The following is an 18,861-nucleotide window of genomic DNA, read 5'->3' on the forward strand; positions in this document are numbered from 1 at the left end:
TGTGTATCTGGAGTACTATGTGCCTCTTGTATTTGATTTTCCATCTCATTCTTCAGGTTTGGGAATGTTCAGATAATATTTCATTGAAAAAAATCATGTATTCCTTTGGTTTGTATTTCTGAGCCTTCATCTATAATGATAAATCTTATATATTTGGTCTTTTCATGGTATCTCATATTTCTTGGAAGTTCTGTGCATGGTTTCTTAATGACTTTTCTCTGTACTCAATATTATTTTTAACATTATATATTTTGTCTTCATTGCCTGAAACTCTTGTCTTCCAAGTGGTCTAGTCTGCTGGTGATGCTTTCCAGTGAAGATTTAATTTGGTTTATCGAATCCTTCATTTTGAGGATTTCTGACTAATTTTATTGAAGTATTCTTTCACTTCTTATGTTTTCTCTGATTTCATTTCTTACATCAACATTTAACTTGTAGATCAGTTTAACCATGAACTTTATGAATTCTATTTCTGACATTCTTTCACTGTGGTGTTGATGGAGGATGTTATTGAGGTATTCTGTATTGTTTGGGATGGTTTGTTTTGCTGCTTATTCATATTGTTTGTCTATCCATCTATCTGGATGAATCTGAAGCTGCAGAGTTTCTGCCTTTCGAGTTCACAGTGGCCCTTTGGGTTACTGGTACGTCACACAGATTGGGGAGGAGCTCATTGATAGCAACAATATCTGCAAACAGTATATAACAGTAGACAGGTATTTAGTTCCTCTTTTGATATCTACAGTGTTAATTGGTACAATATGCAGAAATAGTAGGATCAGCAATTTCCACCAGTAAAAAGAGTATATAATCATGAATTATGTCTTGAATGAAATCAAACAATAAGTGCTACGACTTCTGCCATATTAATTATAGCTGTGACATTGGTGCTAGGGTCAGACGTTATGTCTATCAATTAGTATTAAGAGTTATGAAGGATAGAATTGACTACGAGTCAAGAAGAAGACATGGAAAGGTAGAAAAGCATTTGCAGTTTCAAAGGATGAATGGGGCAAAGTCATTCGTGACTTAGGATATGTTATTAATGAGAAAGAGGAAGAAAAATAAAAGTAAAAATATAAGGGAGGAGAGAGAATGGAACTTGGCTGTCAGGAATAGTAAAAAGAGAGAGGAAGAATAGGAAAATAGAGGAGTGCAAAGACTATACCAAAAAAAAAAAAATCAAAATGTGCTAATCAGAAACTCTAACCCTCAAAATACATAGCATGGGAAAACAACACCTTGGGAAAAAAAGAGGCTAGAAATAAATAGAAACAGACAGACATGTATATGTATAGGTGTCCTTGAATTGGTCAGTATGCATTCAAATAAAATAAAAGCCAAATATAAAGTACCAAAAACATAAAGCAAAGAAAACAACAAGAACAGAAAGAAAAGGAGGAGGGGGTCTTGGTGAAAAGTTAATAAATTAAGGAGTCTTTCCCACTATGGTAGACATAATAGTCAGTGAGCTTATGTGTTTGCTGTGTGCCTAACTGATTATCTTTTCCTTTCTTCTTGAGGTATGAACTGAGTGTGGAAGTATGAGCTGTGTTGATTAATGCTCTGAGGTGCAGGTGGCAAAGATATTCTCCCATTCTATAGGCTCTCTCTTCATGTTCTTGATTGGTTCCTTTGTTGTGAAGAAGCCTAGCTCCATTTCTTTTTTTTTTTTAAACCACATTTTGAGACAGGGTCTCATTAAGTTGCTTAGGGGGTCATGGATTTGCTGAGGCTGGCCTTGAACTTGTGATCCTTCTGTCTCAGCCTCCTAAGCCACAGGGATTACAGATGTATGTAGTTGCACCCGGCACAGTACACTTTTGAATGATGTTTGGATGATAGATGAAATTAGGGGAGAAATTTTAAGAATTTTTTGAAGTTATAGAACATACCAGAACCTCTGTGACACCATAAAGGCAGGTTCTAAGAAGAATGTTTATAGCTATGAGTGCCTACATAGGAAAGTCAGAAAGCTATCTCAAGTAAACAGTCCAATAATGCATCTTGAGACCCTTGAAAAACAAGAACAAACTACTTCCGAAACCCATAAAAGGAAGGAAACGAGTTCAGAGCCCAAATCAATGAAATTTGAGAATTAAAAAAAAGTGCACATGCTCAATGAAATTGGTTCTTTAAAGATTAAACAAAATCTATAAGCCCTTAGCCTAACTAATCAAGTAGAAGAGAGAAACTCAAATAAATAAAATTAGAGATGAAAAAAGAGAAATCACCACAGACACCACAGAAACCCAGAACATCATTAGAGATTATTTTAAAATTTATACACCAATAAATTGAAAAGTCCTGTAAGATAGACACATTTCTAAATATCTATGAATTGCCAAAGTTGAATCAAGAAGATATAGCAAACTTAGACTAATAATTCTCAATGAGATAGAAGCAATAATAAAAAGCTTTCCAACAAAGAAAGCGAGGACCAGGTGGATTCTCAGCTGAATTCTGCCAGACCTTTAAAGAAGAACTAATACTCACGGTCCTTAAGTTATTCCATGAAATAGAAAGGGATAATCACTTCCAAATTCATTCTTTGAAGCCAGTATCACCCTCATAGCAAAACCAGATAGAGACACATGACAGAATATTACAGACCAACCTCCATGAATGTGGATGCAAAAATCCTTAATAAAATATTAGCAAATCATATTCAACAGTATATTAAGAAGCTTATACAGCATGACCAAGTGTGTTTTATCCCAGGGATGTAAGGGTGGTTTAACATATGCAAATCAGTACATATAATTCATTATATAAATAGGATAATGACAAAAATCACTTGGTCATCAAAATAGATGCAGAGAAAGCCTTCAACAAAATTTAGTGCCCATTTATGATAAAAATAATAAAAAATAGTGATCAAAGGAAATTACTTGAACATCATAAAGGCCATGTATTGTAAACCCAAAGCCAATATCATAGGGAATGGAGAAAAACTGGAAGCATTTTCTTTAAAATTTGGAAAAAGACAATGATGTCTACTCTTACCATTCCTATATAAGATAGTACTAGATATTCCAGTTAGAGCAATTAATAGGAAAGGAAGAAACCAAATTATCACTGTTTGCAGTGATACCATATGATCCCCTACTTAAAATTTACTGCTGGTTGTAATAAATTCAGCAGAGTAGCAGGTTACAAAATCAGCATACAAAAGTCAATAGCTTTCTAACTGGGCACAGTGGCACAAGACTGTAATCCCTGTGGCTGGAGAGGCTGAGGCAGGAGGATCATAAGTTCAAAGCCAACTTCAGCAAATGTGAGGCACTAAGGAACTCAATGAGACCCTGTCTCTAAATAAAAATACAAAACAGGGCTGGGGATATGGCTCAGCGGTCAAGTGTCCCTGAGTTCAATCCCTAGTACAAAAAAATCAATAGCTTTCTTATATACAAATAATGAATCTCCTAAGAAAGAAAACAGTCTCATTCACAGAAAAATCCTTGGAATAAATCTAACCAAGGAGATGAAAGATAAAGATCTGTACAATGAAAACTATAGAACATTGAAGAAAGAAATTGGAGACAAGAAATAGAAAGACCCACCCATGATCACAGTTGGACAGAGTTAGTATTATTTAAATACCATACTACCCAAAGCATTGTACAGATCCAATGCAACCCCTATCAAAATACCAGTAACATTCTTTTCAGAATTGGAAAAAAAAACAGTCATAAAATTTATTTAGAAGAATAAAAGACCCGGAATAGCCAAAGCAATTCAAAGCCAAAAAAGCAGTCCTAGAGCCATCACAGTAATTGACTTCAAATTATATTATAGAACTATAGTAATTAAAACTGCATGGTATTGGCATAAAAGTAGACATAGACCAGTGAAACAGAATAGAAGACAGATACAAACACACCCAGGTATAGTCATCTGATCCTTGATGAAGATGCCAAAAACATACTAGAGAAAAGATAGCCTTTTATTAAAATGTGCTGGGAAGATTGATTATTCATATGTAAAGTGAGGGATCTTGTCTCCTACTGTGTATGAAAGTCAACTCAAAATGGATTAAAGACCTACAGTTTAGACCAGAAACTATGCAACTCTAGAAGAGAACAATAGGGTCAACACTCCAACATATAGGTGCAGGCAACAACTTTCTCTGTTGGACCCCTAAAGCTCAGGAAATAATGCCAAGGCTCTATACGAGATAGCAAATTAAAAAGCCCTCTGCACTAAAGGAAGCAATTAATAAAGTAAATAGAGATCCTATAAGAAAATGTTTGCTTGCTACTCTTCTGACAGAAGTTTTAGGGCTGCGAGCAGTGACACGCCTGTAATCCTAGTGGCACAAGAGGCTAAGGCAGGAGGATTGTGAGTTCAAAGCTAGCATGGGCAATTTAGCAAGACCTTTTCTCTAAATTTAAACAAAACAAAAGAGGAGTTAAGTGCCCCAGGGTTCAATCCCTAGTACCACTCCCCAAAAAAGAGAAGTTATGTATCTAGAATATATAAAGTACTCAAAAAACTTAACACCAATAAAAACAAATAACCCAAATAATAAATGGACAAATGAAGAACTACAGATGGATGAGAAATATATGAAAAAATTGTTCAACATTGTTAGCAAGTGGATAAATACAAATTCAGAGTACACCGAGATATTCATCTCACACCAGTTAGAATGGCAGCCCTCAAGATTACAAACAGTAGGGGCTGGAGTAGTGGCTCAGAGGTAGAACGCTCGCCTAGCATGCATGAGGCATCACATAAAAATAAAATAAAGATATTGTGTCCATCTATAACTAAAAAACAATTATTAAAAATTACAAAAAATAATAAGTGCTAGAGGAGATATAGATTTCAAAATTATAAAAAATAGTATATCAATTAATTTATAAATAATCATACATATAATTGAGGCATTTATTTAGTTTGTTTTTTAACATGGGACTTGTAATAAAAAATTTGAAGTTTTTTTCTAAAAGATGAAGAAGTGTTGCCTAGAATTTGATGATAAAACTAATGGGAAGAGGAGCTTTGAAGCAATTTGGAAAAATGAGCAAAGATTGTTTATATTTCAGAGGATTCTCTTTGGAATTGTATTTTGTTGAGAGTTTTTCAGTTTGAAAGAGAATTCCAATTTATGATGGAACATATCATGCAGACAGAATTTACTCAGCAGTTCATTTTCTTGCTGTATTCAAATCTGATTTAGAAGCCAAATAATAATTAGAAAGTGGCTTGGAAGAATAGAATAATAATAATAAACTATGATCAGTTGATGAATTATATCTCTGCTGTTTAGATAGACTCCACTTTTAGTAGAATTTAAAATGATATAGTATGGAAAAAGATAAAATGGAAAGGAGATGATGAATTTGTAAGTAGCAAACATGGTTAAACACCAGGCAATTTTTGACATCTTGGAAATATCAAGGGATAATATTGAAATATATTGTAGACTTTTGGTATGTGTGTGTAAGAGAGTTCTCCAAGTTATCAGTTAATTTGGAGATTATCCTTAAAGGAAGGAAATTGTTTGTGTCTCTGGCTGCAGATGAAAGAAAATATGTTTGAGGATTGAAAGAGTCTTATAGGACAATGATACTGTACAATGTGTTAGTGTCAAGTTTACTGCAGTTTAGAACACTTGACATTGCCACAGTCCTATGAATTGAGTGATGGATGTATACTTTAAGATGCAAAAAAGTTCAAAGACCCTTGAAAAACTTGCCCAACCTGAAATATCCTGTGAATGGCTAATCTTAAAATTTGAACCCAGGTATATATGATTTTATTCAGCTCAACAGTTCTTCATTGAGTGCCTAAGTGGTGCTGAGCATGGTGTTTAGGCCTTGAGAATTCCGAGTTGAATAATAAGTGATTCCTGCCCTCAATATGGCATAGCAAGAACATAAGATAGTAATTTTGGGGATCTTGGGGACCTAGAGAAACCATTTATCCCAGTCAAGAGAGTTTAGGACTGTTTTCTGGACGGGTGTAATGCTTGAGTTGAATCTCAAAGGAAATAAAAATTAATTGCAAAAAAGATGATCAGGGTAGAGTATTGAAACTGGGGTGAACTGTGTTGGTAAAAAAGCATTTTGGAATAAAGTAGCATGACCTTTTGCTTAGAAACCTATTTGTAGGTCTTTTTTTTTAACATTTTTTTTTTAAGTTGTAGGTGTACACAATACCTTTATTTTATTTTTATGTGGTGCTGAGGATTGAACCCAGTGCCTCAAGCATGCTAGGTGAGTGCTCTTTCCTCTGAACCACAACCCCAGCCCCTATTTGTAGGCTTAAAGGGTAATGTTTTTCCTTTTATACCTCATTGTTTGTCTGTACAAATATCAGAAGCTGGTTAAAATATTTGTGCATTAAATTCAGACTTTGTCAGTGCTTTTTCATTTTCCTTCTGTAGGATCAGTTCGACAGCTTAGACAAGCATACACAATGGGGAATTGACTTCTTGGAAAGATATGCCAAATTTGTTAAAGAGAGGATAGAAATTGAACAGAACTATGCAAAACAATTGAGGTAAGTTAATTTATTTTTCAGTTCTTAGAAATGAAATTGTGTGTTAAGTAGATTAATACTATGTAAATATGGTGTTCCATAGCTTAAATTCAATATTTTTTATCAGAATTAGATTGAATTAGATAATTGGTTTGTTTCAATTTTGATTTAATCAAATCATTGCTCAAGGAATATTGGCTGGCTCAATTGTGAATAGTTTTCATTGCAAAAAGATATTTAAAATTCTAAAATCAGGGACTGAATGCCAGCAGGGGGGAGTGTCCTGGATTTTATTCTGTGTTTTGCATTTTTATTCCTCTATAACTTTTTGCTTTTATAATGTATCTAAAGCATTGGACATTTCTTCAGAATTTTTGAGACTTGGAAATTGAGTATATGGTGAGCTGAGTTTCTCTTTTCGGGTATATTTTACTGAGGAAAAATGATTTTGAAATACTTGAATCTAATGTATGAAATATGATATGTCAAGAGCTTTGTAATGTTTTGAACAACCAAAAAAAAAAAAAAAAGAAATGTGTGTTACAAGACAAAGTTTAATTAAAATTTTAGTCTTAAATGCAATTTATCTTAAAATTTTGCTAAAACAGTAAAACCATTAGTGTTAGATCACAATTTAACAGCTTTGCTAGAACTTATTAAATAATAATATTGCTTAAAGTCTGAGGCTAGACTATAGGATTTAACTATAGTGGTTAGAACTCTACAAATTATCAGTGAAAAAAAATTCTAACCTAAACAGGCACACATGACTAAAGAGTCCAGTAACATTTGATTCAGGGAAAAAATTTATCTCCATCTTTTGGCTCTTGTTTGCTTTAGTCTCAGGGTCTATTTTGTACCATTCTTTCTACTCCCTTAACTTCAGATGTTTTACCTTCAGCCCCTACATTCTAGAGAAGAATGATATCAATGCAAATTGATAATGTATAAAACTTCACTGTGGAATAAATAATATTGTTCAGGATAATTAGGACCTCAAAGGTTTCTTGATGGCCATTGTTTTGCTAGAGTAACAGGACTCATAAAATCAAATGACAGATTTGTTTACCTCTATTTGTTTTGAGACTGAAAAGAACCATTATCATTTTCACTTACTGCAAAAAGCAGGATTTGATCACTACTTAATTGAAGTGGCAAGAACTGAGTTATGTTATAAAAAAATATAATTTTTCAATAAGAAAGTGAATTTATTGTTATGTACAGATGCTATAGATTAGTGATTTGCATCTTTTAAGGAATGCAGCACAGTGACTTTCAATAACAGTGATTCTCAAAAGGCCATGATTCTTGGACAATGTTGAGGTACTTGAGTAAGGAAAAGTTAGGAGGTTTATTTAATGAAAGCTCCTATCTGCTCATTCCCTTCCCCCAACATTGAAATTTGTTGCTTTTGATGGATACCTTGTAAATGATTGAATTATCAGCTGCTGTTTATAGTATGTTTTGTTCCAAGGAAAGAGGTTTGCCTTGTTTATTTCCTCCTCTTTAATAGGAAAAATTCTTTTGGTTAACTCCCATTATTTTTGCTACCCAGAGATTAATTTCATATTTAGTAGGAAAAAAGTACTGCTTAGTTAGGCAATTTTTTTTGCTATGTAATAATTTTATTTAGGATATTAAGTGTTACATTTTAAATATATTGCAAGACTTAATATTTTCAGTTAGTTTTTGATGCTCCTGAGATTGTTTTCTTCTTTATTCTTGTGTTCTTGTATTTTGATGGCTTTGGTTTAACTTTTTTGATACTGATTGACTTTTGGAATTGGTTTGAGGATGAGAGTAAATAAAGTACATAACTACATTTGGAGACAGACAATTAATCATGTCCATTTTTATTGATGCTAAATGATGACTTCAAGTCATGTAGTATTTTTTTTTTTTGGTTTACAAAGATATATGAACAACAGAAATTAGTCATTAATATTATCATTGCTATTGTTTTTGCAGTGCCAAGAATGGAACTCAGGCCCTTGTACATGCTAGGGAAACACTCCACCACTAATTTATATACCCAGTCCAATTTTGGGGTTTAGAATACCTTTTTTTATAGAATTGGATCCTATGGAAACTTTTTCATTCAGTTTCCACTAGTCATATTACTCCTTCTTCCTAAGTACATATCTGGATTAGGTGATTTGCTACCTAAATAAATTTTACTTCTTAACTCCAGAATATAATCTCTCCACTAAAATAAAAATGTTACAAGGTGAAGGGATTTTTGTTGGTTCTGTTCTCTCCTTATTTCAGTGATTGGCACAGGGCAGGCATTTTTCTGGTATTCACAATCTAGTACTTAGTGTATCAGCACTATTCTGAGCATTTACCGTACTTACACCTATTAACACATTTCATTTTCCTAAAAACCCAATGAGGTTTCAGTACTGTTTTATAGATTAGGAAACTGAGGTGTACAAAGAGGTTAACAAAGAACTAGCTAGATTCAAATGTGGCTGCTGCATCTCAGCTCTTAATATTGCATTTATTGTCTCACCATAGAGAAAATTAATAGATCTGTGTTGAGAATTATAACACCAATGTCTAGTATATCTGGATTTTTAAAGAGTTATGTTACAGACAATAATTATCTAAAATCTACATAACATATTCTTTCCAACACATCTATTTATAACGTAACACTTATAACTGTATAAATTGAACTATATCCTTTACAAATTTAGGTCTGTGTATTTTCCCATAAGGATATGTAAAAAAGCATTAATAATTTAGAAGTCCTTTCTTTCAAGAAAATGCTTTTCTCATTAGTAAAGTTTCTTTAAACAAACAACACTTTCAAGAAGCCCTACTTATTTTCATTTCCTTCTTAAGGGAAAGATTATACATACTTAGGATTTTTAGACTTTATTTAGAAATTATTTTTTTAATTATGATGAGTTAATATAAATACTTTTTACATTTATTATTTTTAAAACCTGTTAGTAGAGTTAGAGATAGCATAATGTTACTTTAGTTCCTTCTAATTTTTGCCTTTAATATTCTCCTTAACTCTGTTAGGTATTTTTCTCTTGATGATTTAGTAGATAACTACTTTTTCTAGGTATATTTGAAGTGGTCTTCATATAGTTATCATTGGTATGTTTTAGCTGTTGACTTTTTAAAACTTATTTTGTTTTTTGATCATTGATTTCTGTTCCTATTATACTTTTTTGTGTGTCTTGAAGCTCCAATTAATCTCATTTTTTTGTTATACCTAAAAAGATGGCTCTCTTCTTCCCTATCTTAATTATCCACGAGACTACTAACTTAAATTTGCAACAGTTAGGTGGAGTGTCACTTTTGTTTTACATAAACTGGTCTCTTATCTAATCTTCACAAGCATTTGATGATTTTTGTCATCATTGTATTTCTAACAAATGAAGAGTCCATGCCTTATCATAGGCATTCATTGGTACACTTTTGTGGAATGATTCATGAACTTTACCATTTTAATGATAAAGAAACTCAGGCTCATCTATCCTGACAAAAATTGCTGCACATATTTCTGATATTTTAAAATGGTATTTTTAAGATTAAATGATCTAAGCAGAATCTAACATGTAAAACAGAAAGCTCATAATAAAGAAAACAATCACACATATCTATAATCCAAGCTGTTTGAAAGCTGAGGCAGGAATATTGCAAGTTCAAGGCCAGCCTGGGCAACTTAGTGAAATCTTGTCTCAGAATAAAAATTTTAAAAAGGGCTGGGGAAGTAGCTTGGTGTTAGAGCTACTTGCTTAGCATGCATGAGATCCTAGAGGGAAAAAAAGGAAGGAAGGAAGGAAGAAGTGAAGAAGCTGGGCATGGTGGTGTAGGCCTATAATCCAAAAGACTCAGAATGCCGGGGCTGAAGAATTCCAAGTCCTTCTGCTAAAGTGCTATAAATGCTAAAGCAATTTATCAGACTCTGTCTCAAAATAAAAAGGGCTGGAGGTGTGGCTCTGTGGTAGAGGCCAACTGGGTTTAGACTCCACTGCAGAGGGGTAGTGTGGGAGAAAAGAAAAAGAAATTCAAGCCTGTTGTTTGAATATTGTGATAATGAACATTTCAGTAAAGAGGATTTAAAGGCCAAAATCAGGTAGAATATATGTTTTAGTGTCCCCATGTGTATTAATAGGCAAATCAGACAGATTTAACTGCTTATTAAATTTGTTTTATGCAAATATTTTTGAATATTGGGGTATGAAGGTATTATGTAGTTCTCTTATGACTCTAACATAAAGAAAATAAGTTATTAAGTTGCTGAACAAAGTTTCTCTGAAAAGCATAATACTTTGTTTTGTCCAGGGATTGAATCCAAGGATGCTTAATCACTGAGCCATATCCTCAGCCCTTTTATTTTTATTTTATTTTTTTATTTTGAGACAGGGTCTCACTAAGTTGGCTTAGGGCCTCATTAAATTGCTGAGGCTGGCCTGAACTTGTGATCCTCCTGTCTCAGCCTCGTAAGCCACTGAGATTGAAAACTATAATACTTAAATCTGTGGTGGCAATCTCCTTTCTTAGTTTAAATTGAACAGGTATTTTTTCTTTCTTTCCTATCTTTAACACCTGAAAAATATTCTAAAAGATCTGCAGTTTCCTAAAAACTATACTGTTTTGCCCATTATATGCTAAATAATGTTGAATTGTTTGTTGACTTCATTCTTTATATACTGTGGAGCTGATACTTATACCGATAGCCCACATTCAATGTATTTTATGTACACTGGACTCTGGACATGTTGAAAATAAGGTAGAACTAGGGACTGGCTTGTTTTTTTAAAACAAAACCAAAACAAAAAAACCCAATTTATGTACCTTTACATCTATTAAAGTTTATTTGATTTTCTTACCTTAGGTCTTTCATGCATGAATATTTAAGTTCTTTTATTTCTTCTAATTATCTGTCTATTCAGTATCTAACACTGGGAGAGAGAGAAAATTGAGAATGAAACATGTCCCTTTAAACAACATACATAAGAATTTGTTATAATGTATACTACTTTATGGGATCATGACCTTTTTTCAGTGTGTTTTAAAAATTGTGACAAAAGTAGTAACATTAAAATTTACTATATTAATTATTTTAAGTGGATAATTCAGTGATATTAAACACATTCACATCGTTGTACAAGCATCACCTCATGTATCCTCTTAACTCTTCTCATCTTGCAAAACTGAAACTCTTCCCATTAATTAATAAATTCCCATTTCTATCTCCCTTAATGATTGACAGACATCATTTTACCTTCTGTCAATTTGACTACTCCAAGTCCCTTATAGAAGTGGAGCCATATAGTATTTGTGTTTTTATAACTGCTTTGTTTTATTTAGCATAATGTCCTCAATTATGTATGTTGTACCATTTGCTAACATTTTTCATATTGTAGCATTTTTTCTTTTTAAAGGCTAAATAATATTCCATTGTTTGTATATATTACATTTTATTTATCCAAATAAATGTTTATCAATTGATGAAAATTTGTGTTGTTTCACCTTTTGGTTATTGTTATTATTGCTTTCTGTGAAGTAAGGTGTATAGATATCTTTTTAAAATCCTGTTTGCAATTTTCTGAGTATCTACCCAGAAGTAGAGCTGTGGGGTTATACAGTAATTCTATATTAATTGTTTCAGAAATTGCTATACAGTTTTTGATAGTAACTGTACCATTTTACATTACCACCAACAGTGTACAAGGACACCAATATTTTCACATCCTTGCCAACAACATTTGTAATTTTCCGTTTTCATAGTAGTTGTCCTGATGGATATGAAGTGATACCTTATTATGGTTCTTATTTGCATTATCCTTGTGATTAGTGATTTTTGAGCATATTTTTATATGCATATTGGCAACAAGTATGCCTTTGGAGAAATGTTTATGCAAATACTTGCATTTAGTTGGGTTGTTGTTGAGTTTTAGAGGTTCTTTATATATTCTGGATTTTTAACCTCTTGTCAGATTTGTAATTTGCAATTAATTTATTTCATTATTTAGGTCATCTTTCACTGTGTTAATTGTGTTCTTTACACAGAAGTTTTAAATTTCATTGTAATCCATTTTGTCTTTGCCTTTGTTTTTTGTGTCTTATCCTGTAAATCCTAGTTAAATTCAATTTCACGAAGCTTTATCCTATGTTGTTTTCTAAAAGTTTTGTAGTTTAGGTCTCTGATGCAGTTAGAGTGATTACACACAGTATAAGGTGAGGGTTCAGCTTTATTCTTTTTAATGTGGAGTTTTTTTATGTTTAATTTTCTATTCTATGAGAGAAGATTCTTGGCTGTAAGTAATTGGGGGCCCCAGTTGAGCTAATTTAGGACTTTAAACTTATTGGCCCCAAATATAATGTTTTTATTTGTTGATATCTTTTATTCATATTGAATTAAATAAGGGATTGAACACAGTCAAGCTGTTATAGGCTTGGGCTACAGTGAAGTCACAGAAAAAAACATATCTGAAACACAGTCAGAACCCACTTTTATTTTGATGGGTTGGTGGCTTTATTCTTTCAGTGCATCTCGAGACCTTCAGAGTTGCTTCAGCAGAGAATGAGGGAACCACAGAGTTCTAAACCACAGCCTTGAATCCTTCAGCCTGGTGGCTCTCCAGAGCTCTCAGCCATTAAATAGAATTGACCATGTGGTCCTGCTTAACTGCAGTGAAGCTGGGAAATGTGTGAAATAACATGTTATATTTTGTTTTGTTTTATGAAATATGTATACCACAAGCTGTTACAAAAGAAAGAAGAGAATCGATGTAGATAAGTAAAACAAATGTCCACTGCAGCCTGGATGTTTTTTTTAAATGTTTAAAATGTTGACATACAAACATACTGTTGAAGTTTGAAACTTCATTCTTTGAAATATTGTTTGCCAAAGGTTGACTTGTTTTCATTTAAAGGAATTTGTGAATTTGTGCTTTAGAACCATTGACTTTAAAAGTAATTTCTAGAAACCAACCCATTTATGGGTTGAAGACTGTAAGATGATGCTAAGTTAATTAGTTACCTGGTAATTGCTAGATTCTGTGGATATTCTTTGATGAATCAAGTGTCTTCTGAGAGCTGTTTATTCCTGTGCTGGGGATGGAACCCATGGCCTCGCATATACTAGGCATGTACTCCACCACTGAGTTACATCCCTAAGCCCCCTTAAAACTTCTTTTTTTTAAAAAGAAATCCTTTGTCTTCAATGAAGATTTCTCTTAGGGTTTCTGAGTTACTATTTCAATGCTTGGCAATCTTTCATTTTTTATTAAGTACCATACAATAAGTATTAAAATACTTATATAAGTATTAAATACTTATATAAGTATTAAAATACCTAAAGGTTTTCTGGGCTCTGTGTCATAATTACTGAATTCTGTTGTCTTTCAGCCCTGTTACTATAGTACAAAATCAGCCATAGACAATACTTAACTACATGAACAAGAGTGGTTTGTTCCAGTAAAATTTTATTTACAAACATAGGTAGTGGGCCATAGTGTGTTCATTTCTCCCTGACTGCTCATACTTATTGATCTTCTCTCAGTTCTCCTTCCTTCCCTATTATATTTGTGTTCCTAGATAATCTTTAGCCACCTTTTAATTTTGAATTTCTTGAATTGCATCATTCACATTCATTATATTAACTATCTTCAGATTTTAGAATCAGATTTCAGGTGGGTTTTGACTTTGCCTCTTACTAGCTATGTGATCAAGGGTAAGTTAATGTGTCCTAAATCCTGTAAAGTAGGGCTAATAATACCTGCTTATGATTGTTATAAACATAATATACAAAGTGGTCAAGTGTGGTGGTGCATCCTTGTAATCCCAGTAAGTTGGGGGGCTGAGGCAAGAAAATAACAAGTTTGAGGCAATCTATCTCAAAAAAAAAAAAAAAAAAAAACCTAAAAAAAAGGGAAGGCCTTGGGATGTAGCTCAGTGGTAGAGTGCCACAGGGTTTCAAAAAAAAAAAAAAAAAAAAAGGCAGGGGGCCTATAGTGTTTAGTATAAAGATTGACAAATAATAGATGGTAGCTCTTGTTTTTATGGTCTTCATAGATGTTGTCTTTCACACCTGGATCTTGAACCCAGAAATTTATTTAGACTTCCAGTTTTTACTCCATTTCTGTTTTGATCATTTTTACTAAACAGTTCTTTAGTGTCAGTAAAAAGTATTCAACTGCAGGTATTAAGCTTCTCACATAACAAGAAGTTTGGAAGTAGAGGGTTTTATAGAGCTTTAAGATGACAGGACATTTTCATGAATCCCTTGGTTGTCTCCCTCTTTATCTCTGTGAGATATTGCAGTAGCTTTAAGCATCTCATCCTCATGCAGCTGTATCCAAAGGAATAAAAAGGTGAAAAGAAGAAACTTATCTTTGTGTATTGTTTTCCCTTTTTATTACAAAAGCTATTTTTAAAAAGTTGATTAGGAAATAGAATTTATAGGACTTGAACAACTTAAAATGGGAGAAACTTGAGGAAGTATAGGATGATTATCTCATTTTTTACTTAAATGTCTACTATAGGTGGATGGTAGTTCCATTAATATGAGAAAATTATAAGTTTTATAAAAGAAGATAAATTCTGTTTTAGACTTACTGAATTTGAGATCACTGTGGCAGATGGACAGTCTGTCTAATAGCCATTCCTTCTTTTATAGCAGCTGTATTTCACATATCATAAAATTTATCCTTTAAGAATGTACAACGTGTTGTTTTTTAAAGTATATGATATAGTTACGTAATCACCATCACTATTTAATTTTAGAACATTTTACTCGTCCCCAGAAGAAGCCTCGTATCCATTAGCAATTGTTTCCTCCTTCTCCAGGCATGGGCAACCATTAATCTATTTCCCTGTGGATTTTCCTAATTAACTCTTATAGTCATTATTTTCTTCTCATCTTCCCTTTTGAGTTCCCTTTTAAAAAGGACTATCATGCACAATTACTAATTTTCCTTTTGGTTAGCTTAATGCCTGAAATAATGTATAGTAGCTTTGTGATGTCTGGGTAAGTTATGAAATTAATTCATCCACAATAGTGATTTTTTTTTTAGGGTGTTTTAGGTAACCATAATTAAGAACCACTGGTTAGGAGTACTTAGTTAGAGGGCCTTTGCTTTGTCCTCATCTATCTTTCTAACACCCCTGCTTGTTGTTCTCTGGCTTATATTTGATGTTCCACCAATATTAAACCTACTGGTAGTTTTAAATAAATGTCATGCCCGCCTGCTGCACCACACCCTTGTTTCCTTGCCTCTGCTCCTTAGATTTTCTCTGTTTAGAATTCCCCTAGGGTTTTCCAGTTCCCCAATTCTTGTTCATCTCTTTAGGCTTAGTCAAAGAATCAGAAATTTTAGTTTTCTTTCTGGGGAAGCCCCTCTGCACATCCCTTTATTGTTCTCACCATGTAATGCTATATGAGTAAGTAAGTGTGTGTGTGTGTGTGTGTGTGTGTGTGTGTGTGTGTGTGTGTATGTATTATTTCATTTCTCTAGGCCAGTGATTGCTGAACTTTTTATTGCTTATGTGTGAAAAATGAATATGTACCTATACAGTTAATTATAAGTTATATTTGTACTAATGGAGGAATTTTTTAATATTAACAAAGCTTTTTGAAAAAAATACTCATAAGTCTAATAACTGTAAATTTAATCCTGTGTCTTACTTTACAACTAACGAAGTGGTGGGTTTCTTGACGGCAGGAGCTCAATATATGATGATCTGAACTCAGTGTCTTATCTGTTTTTTTTTTTTAACCTACCCCTGTTTGGGTGTAGGTCTTCCTTTTCTGTCATAGTACCCTTTCTATACCTTTACCATTGCCCTTATCATGCTATATATTGTTATTAGTATAAACCTATTTTCCTTCAAAAGAATATCTTTCATATGGGTAAACTTTGATTTCTGATGTACCACAATTGCATGGTACCAATTGTGGAATGAATAAACTGAATTGAATAAGTGGGATGCAGTGGTACAAATCTGAAAGTAATTAAGACAGTGATAACTTTTAGTATTTATTTGAGAAATGTTAGGGCCATTTATTTTTAAAATGCTTATGGTTTAAAGTAGTGCTTCTCAAGTTATTGGTGATAATGGACCAATTTATTTTTAGTTCCCAATACATTTGTGTTCTTACGCTTATATAAAATACAATAAAAATTAAATACTAGGAAAATGACACAAAAAGAGACATATAAAATATAGGCTCTAACTTTTTATTATTATTGTTATTAGATTCAACAGGCATAAAATTACTCTCCAAAGAATCTGTGTACACTCAATAGCTCATGTACCACATTTTAGAAACATGGTATAAAGTACTGTAATAAATACCTTATCTCATTTAATTCTCATAAATCTATGAAGTAGGTACTGTTGACAACATTTTTAGGAAACCAGGGCATAGAGAAATAAATTGCCCAAGATCATATGTACACTATGGAAAATAGCCAGGATTCAAATCCACATAGTCCTGTCTGGCTCCAGCGTCCATGTGCTCGTCTGCCTCTGATTTCATAAAGATGAAATAAGGTAGCATTTTAGTTAAGAATGTTGTGAACAGATATAGATGCAAGAAGAGATAGTTACAAGTCACAGTGTAATGAATTATTTTGCCAGTTAAGGGGTCACAGAATGATTTTCATATAAAAGTTTAGTTGTGGAGTTAAGAGTAAACATCTGCTTTTTACCTTAGTGTTGAAATCCCTGATTTGCAAAACAAAAGAGTGATAATGTTTCTTTTCTGTTATTTGATAACATAATCAAATTGTTATTTTTATACTCATATAAAACAGAAATGAGCTTCCTTTCTACAGTTATCAGTATTATAAGAGCGAAATGTAAGTAAGATCCCATTATTATGTTTGATAGTAGATGATCATATTACTGGTTTCATTGGTTTGTATCATGAAATTGGGAGACTTCTAAAGTATTTTAATTTCAACAACTATATTGTTTTTAAATTTTTAAAAATCTTCCCCCTATAGAAATCTGGTTAAGAAGTATTGTCCCAAACGGTCATCCAAAGATGAAGAGCCAAGGTAAATCATATACCAGTTAATTAATGCACATTAAAAATAAAAAACAACTTGTTTTTATTATTTATTAAAAATGCTGTTATTATTTTAAAAGTTTGTTAGGGGCTGGGGTTGTTGCTCAGTGGTATAGTGCTTGCCTAGCATGCATGAGGCACTGGGTTCATTCCCTAGCACCATATTTAAAAAACAAAACAAAAACAACCAACTAAATAAACAGCATAAAGGTATTGTGAACATCTTCAACTAAAAATATTTTTTAATAAGGTTTTATTTTAATAAGAAAATCAGTGTTCATGAAAGGGGAAACTACTATTTCTCCTATATGGGTAAATACTTTAGTGGGCTTGATCAACAGTTTTCCACTATAGTTTAAGAAGATTTCCAGGTAAACTGAATTAGGGCTCCACTTGAATGATATAGTCTCCAGAAGAGAGAGGGTTTTTTTTTTTTAAAAAATGTATTTTCCCCCTACCTTATTTTGTAGCTGTCAGCTTTTAGATCCTTCCTTTTACTCTTATAGGTAGTAATACAATTTAGCTTGTTGGTTTAAAGGTATAAGGAAAGGGATGAGATTTTAAGGGTAATTTTTGAACCCTGAAAATTTTTTTAGCTTTTGGTCAAAAATGTGGCTACAAAATGTGGAAACAAAAAGATTAGAACTTAACAACTTTGTGTCAAGTTGTCACTTATTAGGATTCTCAGATTTGCTGTTAACAGAGCCCTGTCTGAGCAGTCATCTTTCATCAATAAGAGAATACTCCTTCAAAGTAGATGTATGCTTTTTAATAGTGGTTCTCTTTGTTTCTCTCCTTCCCTCCACACACATTCTTACCCTTATTTTTGACCCTTCTACCCCTCTTTGATGCCAACCAAATGGCTCTTCACTTCCATTCAGGATGTGGGCAGGCATACAGGCAGCTGTCTCCAGAGCTGCTAGCAAAGTTGTTCTATAGATCAGCCATCGAGATGCATTTGAGTGGTATGATTGGCAGGTTCTGTCCTCGAGAGCAAGTGCATCATCTCTGCAACAGGTTCAGCTGCCAAGCCTAGGAATCCAACCAAGTTCATTCCCAAGCTCAGGCCAGTCAGTTGACAACCTAAAGAGATTCCAGTATGCCAAAAGAGTCTGCAGGTAGTATTCTTATTATTTTTTGATCCCAAATATCCCTTTATTTATAAATTAAAGGCTACTTGAAGATATAAAAAAATTGTACAACTTGAGCTTAATGCAGGATTCATTCCATATGGAGTTAATTTTAGAACTAGTAACTTCAGTTTAGGTTGAATATGTTAAAATTTATCAAGTGTTAGGCTCAATCTGTACCATACAAAAAAACATTTA

General features: G+C 33.0%; 1 protein-coding gene across 5 annotated transcripts in view; it reads left to right on the forward strand.

Annotated features, from left to right (window-relative positions):
- Fnbp1l (formin binding protein 1 like) overlaps positions 1 to 18,861 on the forward strand; it is a 117,734-nt gene that overhangs the window by 57,200 nt on the left and 41,673 nt on the right. For 4 of the 5 annotated variants that reach the window (XM_040289006.2, XM_040289008.2, XM_013359734.4 and 1 more), the window contains exons 2-3: positions 6,395 to 6,510; positions 17,469 to 17,522. In XM_040289006.2, the coding sequence (XP_040144940.1) occupies positions 6,395 to 6,510; positions 17,469 to 17,522 (170 nt within the window). Of the gene's footprint in view, positions 1 to 6,394; positions 6,511 to 17,468; positions 17,523 to 18,414; positions 18,652 to 18,861 lie in introns of those variants that run through there. The other variant, XM_078026762.1, reaches the window with a different exon arrangement.

Source organism: Ictidomys tridecemlineatus, chromosome 11 (assembly GCF_052094955.1).
Source record: "Ictidomys tridecemlineatus isolate mIctTri1 chromosome 11, mIctTri1.hap1, whole genome shotgun sequence".
NCBI classification, from domain to species: Eukaryota; Metazoa; Chordata; class Mammalia; order Rodentia; family Sciuridae; genus Ictidomys; species Ictidomys tridecemlineatus.